The following is a 9,438-nucleotide window of genomic DNA, read 5'->3' as shown; positions in this document are numbered from 1 at the left end:
CCCCAAACATTCGCGGCGAAAAATATCATGCACAAATATTTTTATGGTCGCACTTTTTCTCATCGAATTCCTGCCTGTAATAACGGATCAACGAGAAAATTTCATTTATCAGCCTATAATTTTGATTTTTCTAGTAGTATATCTTACATCTAAACTTCAATTGTTACATATATTACACTCTAACTGCTCATAAAAAAAAAATTCTATTTCAATTTTTAAAAGGTTATGATACATTTATGTATATATATGCCATATGACATGGTTGAATGGTGGTATAAATGCTAAAAACAAAATTTACATGTAATTGAGCACATGTAAATACAGAAGAATTAGGCATGAATTTCATAAAACCCCCTAATGCAAAAACTGAATAGCCTGAACCAAAACACTCCTAAACCTCTTCACATCAAGCCTCACATTCTGTCGATCCAAATATATCTTCCTCAGCGCCATCCACCCCTGCCTCTGTATCGACCCAGGATCCCTAAACACCGGCCCCTCCCTATCAAACTCGTCTATCAAACTGCTCTCCTCCTCCCCAATCCCATACTGCAAATACCTCATCTTCATCTCCATCGCTGGCCTCCCGAAATCAATCCAAGCAATGTTCTCCAACCCCCCCAATGGAACTATCTGTATCACCACCGCATTGGCCGGAAGAAAGACGAGATTAGTCAGCCCGGCTCCATGCACTCCCATGATCACGTCGCACGAGTTTACCACGCGTGCGAACTTATAAAGATTGGAAGAAACCTCTGCTTCCGCAATCACTGCTTCAAATCCTACTTCTTCAGCCATTTTTACTATCTCATTTATGTTCATGAAGGAACGAGTGAACTTCCTTGCTATGATTAGAAGCCTCGGTTTATTGACTTGATGATCATTTTCTCTCAGTTTGATTGCTTTGTGTCTTTCCAACCCGTATGATTTTCTCATCGTTGCAGCAAAGTCGGCCATGGAAATTGAGTTTGGAGCTCTTGAAGAATCAATCCCCATCTCCCTGTGCTTCCTCAGACCCACTATCGCACGTGGGAAACAGAGGACGTTTTCCATATCATCAAACTTGATTATTTCGTGGCTAGAGAGCTGATGGAGATAGGGCTTGTACTTGGCTAGCCACCATGGCTGCACATTGCTGATGATGAACTGAACTTGGGTTCTGAAACTGGTTGCTGTGATGAAGAGAGGGATGAGGATGTCGGTGAAGTCGTGGAAGAGGTTGCCCATGTAGCCGCCGGTGGAGAAGACGATGCTGGAGAAAACGATGCAGGGGATGGTGTGGTTGATGGAGCAGGGAGGGGTTTGATTTTGGTTGGGAGAAGATTTTACTGTGATTTCTGTGACATGGGCTAGAGCGGTTTGATCTCCTTTGCGGGGATGGGGTTTGATGGTCCATGAGTGTCGTTGCTGCGAGGGATTGGATGGGGAGAAGATGATGGATGATGAGTTTCCGTGGATTCGGATGGTGCCTGAAAGCTCGCAGATGTCTGATCTTTGGTCTGAGAAATCGCATATTGGTTTCTGGTCTGATGGATCTGTGGCGATTGTTTTTGTGCCTGCGAATGCAAATAGCAGGGCAGTGGTGGTGTTTATGCATGTACATATGTTTCACTTAATTCCTATAAATTTATATATGTAATGTTTAAATTTATATATATATATATTGGGATACTGCGCAAGTATATGTATTGTTATCAAGTAATATAGGACTTTTTGATTAAGACATGAATATCGAACTCACAGGAAAAATTAGCAATATGCACTATTAAACAACAAACTTTTTTGTATTTTTGATATTTTAACAAAATAGTAATAGCTTCTAAAGATAACTTGAGTTTATGTAAAAGAAAAGTACTTAATATGAAAATATCTTTCTCCTTATCATGAATCAGTAATAAGTATAGGATTTATGTTGGGGAAGTATGCAAATTGTGTTGTGTCAAATATGAGCAATAATATTATTTACTCTTACTATACATGCTATAAAGCACCAAAGTAATTCTTCAGACAGAACTATGATGTCGGTCTATAAATTAAAACAGACAACAAACAGAACAGACACAGAACTGTCCCAAACAGACCCTAAAAGTTAAAATGATGATGTTTTTATTTGATATAAGAAAAATTGAATGTTATGAATATAAAAAGTGAAATTGAGTTGTTAGATGTGTGATTATTTTCACAAATTAATATTCTGCAAATCAATTTATTGTTGCCATGCAGCAAATTTATGAATAATTTGGTTGATTATTAGGGTGCAATATGTAATTAAAGTATAATTAAAACAGTGTTATCGAATTAACTAACTATAACATTTGATTAATGAAGTTTTTGAATTGATTAAACTTACATGATAGAGTATTATTGCCACCATTATTCTGGCTGCACAAATCAAATGTGTGATTAGAAGATGGATCACCCTCTCCTTTCTCTCCATTTACGAATATACCTTCAACTGAAAAAAAAAAAAGGAAAAGAAATGTACAATATATAATTGTTAGATATCAATCAATGAAGACAATAATATTGTAAATAACAACTATTTAAAAAAAAATATTATTTATGTAATATAATAAAATTTAGGTAAATTTGCATAAATGCCCCTCAAATCTTATGTATTTGCACATCTAACACTTCAACTTTAATTTTTACATATACACCTCCTTACATATCTATGAAAACAGAGTGTATGAAAATCTGTATTTCATTTTTTATGAGTTTAAATAGTGATTTTTTTGACGTGATCGAAAAGATTTGGGTGGTATAAATGTAAAAAGAAAAAGTTTAGGTGTTAGATTTGTAAATACACAAGATTTATAAAATTCTCCTTTTCCGGCATATGCAGAGATGAATGCGCCGTCCGATCTCCACCGTTGATCCGAGCTTTCATCATTTTTTTTTGTTTAAAAAAAAATTGGCCCACTGAAATACAACTTTGACCTGATCAACGGTGGAGATCGGACGACGCATTCTAAAGTCTTAGCTCACCGTCATCTCCTCGGAGAAATTCATGCTCATAATACCATATCCTTTTGAGTTTATTTAGGAAAACCTCGTTGACTTCTAATACCACTAATTAAACAAAATTTTAAAAATAATTACAAATAAAAAAAAATAATAGCTGTGTAATTTTAATATATTTCGATATAAATTATAGGAAAATTACATGCATCACTCAATTGCTATTGGTTTACATATCTACCTTAACATAACCAATTTATCTTATGAATGGATTTAGATTTCACTCGAGCATATAGAGTACATGTACAAAAATAAAGATTTATGATGTACGTATTTAAGGAGACTCTTGGCAGAGAATGCAGATGACTGCTATTAAATTTGTCTCTAACAAATAATGTAGCCATAACATCTTAGTTAAGTGCTAGAAGTTCATTTCTCTTCAATTGTGATTGATTTGATCTTATTGCCAATCAATATAGATGAGTGCATGTATTGTGAGATATTAAAGAGCTAAAAAAGTAAAGAATATGCAAAATTTGATTTTTTTTTTTTTTTAATTACACAATACATAGTTTAAAAATACCATGCAAAGTATATTGAATGAATTAGAGATGAAAGTTTTTTTTTAAAGAAAATCTTTAAGCTAACATAAGAGATATAACTAATAATAACTATATCTTAGATATGGAACATCAGGAAGAAGAGATGTCATAATTCATACAACTTGTACATCATAAAGACGGCTAAACAAATCATGATGTGATCCAATGGACTGTGAAACAAAAAGTTATGGTAAAGGATAGCCAACTAGCGGAAGACCAAACGGCACATGCATCTTTATATGCACTGTCTGTATGAAATAATTTTTTGTTTTTTATTTTTTTTGTAAAAAATAATGTTTTAGGTGGCTCTCCTACTGCCTCAAATAATAAGAAATGATTAAAGCGTATAAATTAAAAATATTTCAGATATAGAAAATATCATATATTCATTCATATTAAAATATTATTTTTTATTTTGAGTGTTATAAATATAAATATCGAACTTTAATTAGTAGTCTTGAAAACACAAAAATTGTATGGAATTTCTGTAAGTTTTCCTAAAAAATTATTTTTTTTATTTTCCGCGCTATAAATGAAATGATTTGGCGGGAAGGCATCCGCGGAAGGCCTATGCGGATTTTCTTCCCCCGCTTGCTTGCTGCTAGGGCTTTTTTATATCGGCAGCTCAATTGAAGAGAAACCCTGAAAGATGCCGCAAGCCAAAATCAGCTCTTTCTTCCAACCCTCCCAACAGACACATCCGTTTCAGAAGGAGATAGAGCATTGGGATCTTCTCTCTGGAGACTTGGATCCAAATCCCCCGGTGGAATTAGGTTTAAAGGACCACACTTCACATCCCAAGAGGTACGGAGCTTATGATTCATGCCTGATCAGTATAGAATCTCCATTCTCGCAATAATGTTCTTTGAAGATTTTTTTTCTGGTTTTTCCTGATAATGATATGTAGTGGCTTTCTTCCTATCAGTGATTCTGACGAGTTTCCGGCATCAAGACGTTATTTTGAGGACAAAAAGAATGGCATCTCGTCAATTCGCAGCAGAAACTTCAGTAAGAAGAGAAGATATGAACAATATCATTTGGATTTGGGACAATCGGATTTCATGCTTTCTGCTTGCTCTTTATGCGGACTGATGTATGCTCGTGGAGTAGAAGAGGACGAGCAGGTTCACCGTAAGTTCCATCAGGACTATGAGAGGGGAATTCGGTTCAAGGTCTCTGGTTTTTGAAATTCTTCATATTTGGGAGGCCGTCGTTGGGTACTGTGCATGTAATTTCGATTTTTTTTTTGCAGGGCTGGCATAACGAGAGAGTTGTAGATGGTCCTTGGATTAATGGGGATCGCATTTTACTCATCTTGGATACTGATTCGTCCGCTCAAAAACGCTTGGTATTGTTCTATTTCGTTTTTGTTTTCTTTTTTTGAGAAAATATTAGTCGATTGAATGTTATCTTCTGCTGTCCGTATGTTTATAGGATGAGTAGAACAACTTGCGGAGTTATTAAAAAAAAATCATAATTTTAATATATTTGTAGTTGAGGCCTTCCTTCTGCATCAAAAAATTATCTTTTTGAGCACTATTTATGCAATCAACTGTTATTTTTTAGGGATAACTGCACACAGACCACCCGGAACTTTGATATTAACAAATTAACCACATGGGTGATTTTTTTGAACCATAGGATCGATGTATTTACGCATGCCACGATCAAACTATTGAGAATTTGATAAAAATGAAAAACATGGGTTGGGGTTTTACCAAGAATTTTAATATTTGAATGACATTTTGAAACATGGATGAAAGAGGGTGGTTGATTTGTAAATAGCAAGTTTCAGATGGTCTGTATGTAATTGCCCTTTTTTATTGTTATATTATTGGGGCATTTACATACATACTACCCAATTCCTATGTATTTACCTATCTAAAAACTAAACTTACTGTTTACATTTATACCACACATATCTTCTTATGACATGAAAAATGCCATCCTTTTAACTTTAGAAAATTCAAATACAGCTTTTCATGCACAGGGAATGTGGCATGCGTGTAAAAATTTAAGTTTAGGGGTTAGATATGTGAATACATACGAATTAAGTGGTATGTGTGTGAATCTTCCTCTATTTTTTTTTCAAGTAATCAATGCCAAGATTTGAACTTTCAACGCAATGATTTTGCTGGCAGGTTCAAAAGGTGGTTAAGGCGACAAAGAAGGAACTTGGGTTTGTTGATGATAATATCCTCCATGCGCTTTGTAAGGTAAACTAGTCTGGTCTACAATTTGCATAATATGACTGTTTCATTCAAAAGGGAACATTTTGTAATTAGGACATTATTGGAATTTACTTCTCCTCTTGCTTGCAACAAATGGTTTTTCTATACTTCAGGTTTATCTCTTTATTTCTGCTCATAGAGTTGTTGGATGGCTTGTTGCTGAACCCATACGAACAGCCCGTAGAGTTATCCCAACCTCTTTCTTTGGCAGTAAAAGCACAGAAATCTCTACTACTGACAAGATGGACCTTACAGATTCAAATAAATCAAAAGAAATCACTCTTCAGTTCGGAGATTTCAGATTTCGCAGAGAGCCTGTAAAGAATTCTTGCCCCACAGCCATCATCAAATTGAACAAATGGGACAGTGGTGCTATAATCTGTGAGGAGAATGCTGTGACGGCCAAGTGTGGCATTATGGCCATTTGGGTGGTGCCATCCAGTAGAAGGAAGAGAATTGCCACTCAGTTATTGGATGCTGTTAGGTAAAGTTGTAAGGATTTTATTTACACGCTTCATTGTTTCTATTGCTGATAAGTAAGTTAATTTATCTAATTGTTTCCAAAATTTGGTCCTTTTTAGGAAGAGTTTCTGCGTAGGAGAAGTTTTGGAGATCTCAGAGTGTGCATTCTCTCCACCTACCTCAGCAGGGTTGGCTTTTGCTTCCAGTTATACAAACAGCAGATCATTCCTTGTTTACAGAGCAGATGATGTTTGAATTTCAGAAAAAATCGGTAATTTTTTATTAATAACACATTTACCATAGTTTATTTCCTGAATTCACCATGAATTGGTATTCCATAGCTTTGGTCAACATACTGTTGGGGCATTCCTTGTTTTTAATTATGTATAGAGATGTTGTGATATTGTTCAACTCTTTGTTGGTCTTACAGCCCAGAAATTTAGTTGGATTTTATTTTGTGTGTTTTTTTTTAGTTCTTTTTAAATAAGCTCGAGTCAATCCGAATATGATGGCTGAAAATGTGAAGAAAAAGCCTATCACAAAAGGAATTTTTGAAAACCATGGGAAGCCATGACAAAGAATGGTTGTTCTGTTTGTCTAAACAAAGAAAAATGGGCTTTCCAATTCTGTTTTGTTCTGGAATTAAGATTGTCTTAGATTGAAAAGGATCATAAGAATATATTAAATATTTATCTTAGAATGAAATTTGTTTAGCTTGAAGAAAAAGAACAACCCAGTCATGATTCAATGCCATTGGATAATTAACAATTTTATTTTGTGATTGATCCATATTAGAATAGTGGCACACTAATTATTCTTGTTTATAGTATGTATAGTTAACCAGAAAAAATTGAAACTAATCTGTTTATCACATTCCATTTGGAGTGCATGAATACTCTATCAAATTTATCCTATGATTTAACTTGCACATGCAAGCTAGAAGTTAGATGTTTAATACATAACGGTCAGATTCTTCTCAGCCCTACTTTTTCTCTTAAGATAACTTTGCCGTCCCCACGACCTTAAAGAAGTATTAAGAGTTGACATGATCTGTTGATATAAAATAGTCGTGATGAGGTTATTAAGATTTCACTCTCTTCATCAAGACATCTTTGAGCTATCGGTTGGGCTTTGCAATATTTCATCTTCTTTTTATTCTCATCTTCATTCATTTCATCCTCCACTTCTGTGTATTGCTACGCTTCTTTGAGCATGTATTGTATCATTTCCTTAACCGCTCATAGAGTGGTAAGGTAATCACAAAAATGGCTACTAATGGGCCATAGGTTTTTTCATTTTTGTATTAGCAAAGATACCATTGATACTTTTAACTTGAGGTTGAAGTGTTTGTGGTGGGTGTACATTGAAGGATGACACACTCTTTTGCTTGCTGAGGTGTGTGCTGACTATTGATGATGCTCGGAGGGGATTAGGGTTAGGCCAATGGCATTTTCTTGGTTTGACAAATATGTATTATTTGTTGAAAGGGAGGGCATGCATGGTGTGGGGAAGGTTATAGCCAAGAGGTTTGAAAGGAGCAAAAAGCGGGCAGATTCTATCTTGAGCAGGAACCGTGAGATTAGGGTTATTTTTTATTTATTTATTTATTTTTGAATATTTAAAAATGAGAATTGAGTGTGTGCGCGCGTTAAAGATTTAAATAAATTTGAAAGAAAAATGAAGTTAGAGAAAATAAAATAAAAACAAATTGCTTTCTAATATTATAATTAAGATATAATAAACTAATAATAATCTCTCATATACATTTGATTATAAATTTTCATTGGAGATAGGTTATGAGAATAATTGGCATGAGCGTCGTCAATGGTTGGGGTCAGTACTCATGGGCTTATGTTGTAGTAATATTTTGTTTTTTCTCGACTGTTACCTATTATATTTATATCTCCGCATACCCATGATTTATGGTTTTATTGAATTTTTATTCACATTATAGGAATGTCACATGTACTTAACATTATTTAAATTATCATAGATATTGAATATTGTACGAGTATATTGATTGCTATACTAATGAGATTGAATTAATCATTATTAGATAGTGTTTTTTATAATATGTTTGTATGTGCATACTTGACTATGATGAAGTTTATTTTTTTATTGTATTAATGGGGGAACATTAAACACACGTGTATGTAAATAAAAAATGATATTGATATTGATGTACATTCATTGATACAAGTTTAGACAATGCTCATGTCACTGTTGTATACATATTAAAAATATATTGATACGTAAGCGATACAATATGACATAGTGAATATTTAAAATTATATTGAACGATTATATTAGATAGTACAAGTATTCAAATGCTCTTAAATTGATCTACATAAAATTTAACTGATATGTATATTGTTTTCTTTTCATTATATTATCACAGTGTAGAAGTATGAGTATTCACTGGTTATGATTAGTCTACAATTATTTTAAAATACACTAGGTTTAACTATTTGATTAAAAGACTATCAATAGAAAATAAAATATTTATAGTAGACGCTAAAAATAAAAAATAAGATAAATTTAACTTTATTGTTTTAAATTACTTTTTTTAGTGATTTTTTCATTCATTTAATGTTAGTTATGCAAAATGAATATAAAAAAATTTAGTTCCACTATTTGATTGCCTGTGTACGTTTTAGCCGGACTGGTTCGCCACAAATGCCTTCAACTCTTCAGTTTGAATTATTTATACAAAGGCTCCCCAATCTAACTATTTATCTTGCATTGATACCAACACCGAAAAGCTCAACAACTACATAGTTTTAGATTTCAATTCCATGTTGCAAATGTAAGACAAAAGTTACAAAATTCATCCATGAAGTACAAACATTCTCGCGCCATAGGTCTTTGAAAGACTTATGCTTAGGAGAGTTGGAAATTATTGGGAATACCTTTTCTAAAGTGAGAGAATACTACGCACAGGGTCCTGGTGCATCCGGACTCTATATACAATATTGTTGGACATGAAGCTAGATGCATCCTGACCCAACACGTAATAATTTTTCCTAACAAGAGCCATGGATCTCCATTGCTGAGAGAGTTATTAACCATTTGGTCATATCATATGCCAAACTACAGTTGTAACAACCTGAAGTTTAAAGCTCTGATTTATTTTCATACCATCCAATTCTTATGTATTTACATACTAACATTCAATATATATA

General features: G+C 33.7%; 2 protein-coding genes across 2 annotated transcripts; one reads left to right on the top strand and one right to left on the bottom strand.

Annotated features, from left to right (window-relative positions):
- Nucleotides 1-275: 275 nt before the first annotated feature.
- On the bottom strand, nt 276-2,994 carry LOC110026202 (protein O-linked-mannose beta-1,4-N-acetylglucosaminyltransferase 2-like). The gene is made up of 4 exons (XM_020727064.1): nt 2,989-2,994; nt 2,669-2,672; nt 2,351-2,455; nt 276-1,556 (listed from the first exon to the last, which is right to left on the bottom strand). The coding sequence occupies exons 1-4, from the start codon at nt 2,992-2,994 to the stop codon at nt 355-357; spliced, it is 1,317 nt and encodes a 438-aa protein (XP_020582723.1). The 3' UTR covers nt 276-354.
- Nucleotides 2,995-4,536: 1,542 nt separating this feature from the next.
- LOC110026261 (protein CHROMOSOME TRANSMISSION FIDELITY 7-like) lies at nt 4,537-6,685 on the top strand. Its single transcript, XM_020727136.1, has 5 exons — nt 4,537-4,735; nt 4,816-4,911; nt 5,705-5,779; nt 5,908-6,278; nt 6,376-6,685. The coding sequence occupies exons 1-5, from the start codon at nt 4,625-4,627 to the stop codon at nt 6,509-6,511; spliced, it is 789 nt and encodes a 262-aa protein (XP_020582795.1). The 5' UTR covers nt 4,537-4,624; the 3' UTR covers nt 6,512-6,685.
- Nucleotides 6,686-9,438: the final 2,753 nt, after the last annotated feature.

The sequence above is a fragment of the Phalaenopsis equestris genome, unplaced genomic scaffold (assembly GCF_001263595.1).
Source record: "Phalaenopsis equestris unplaced genomic scaffold, ASM126359v1 Scaffold000359, whole genome shotgun sequence".
NCBI classification, from domain to species: Eukaryota; Viridiplantae; Streptophyta; class Magnoliopsida; order Asparagales; family Orchidaceae; genus Phalaenopsis; species Phalaenopsis equestris.
Note: the sequence above shows the minus strand (reverse complement) of the source record. Positions and strands in the feature narration are given on the sequence as shown.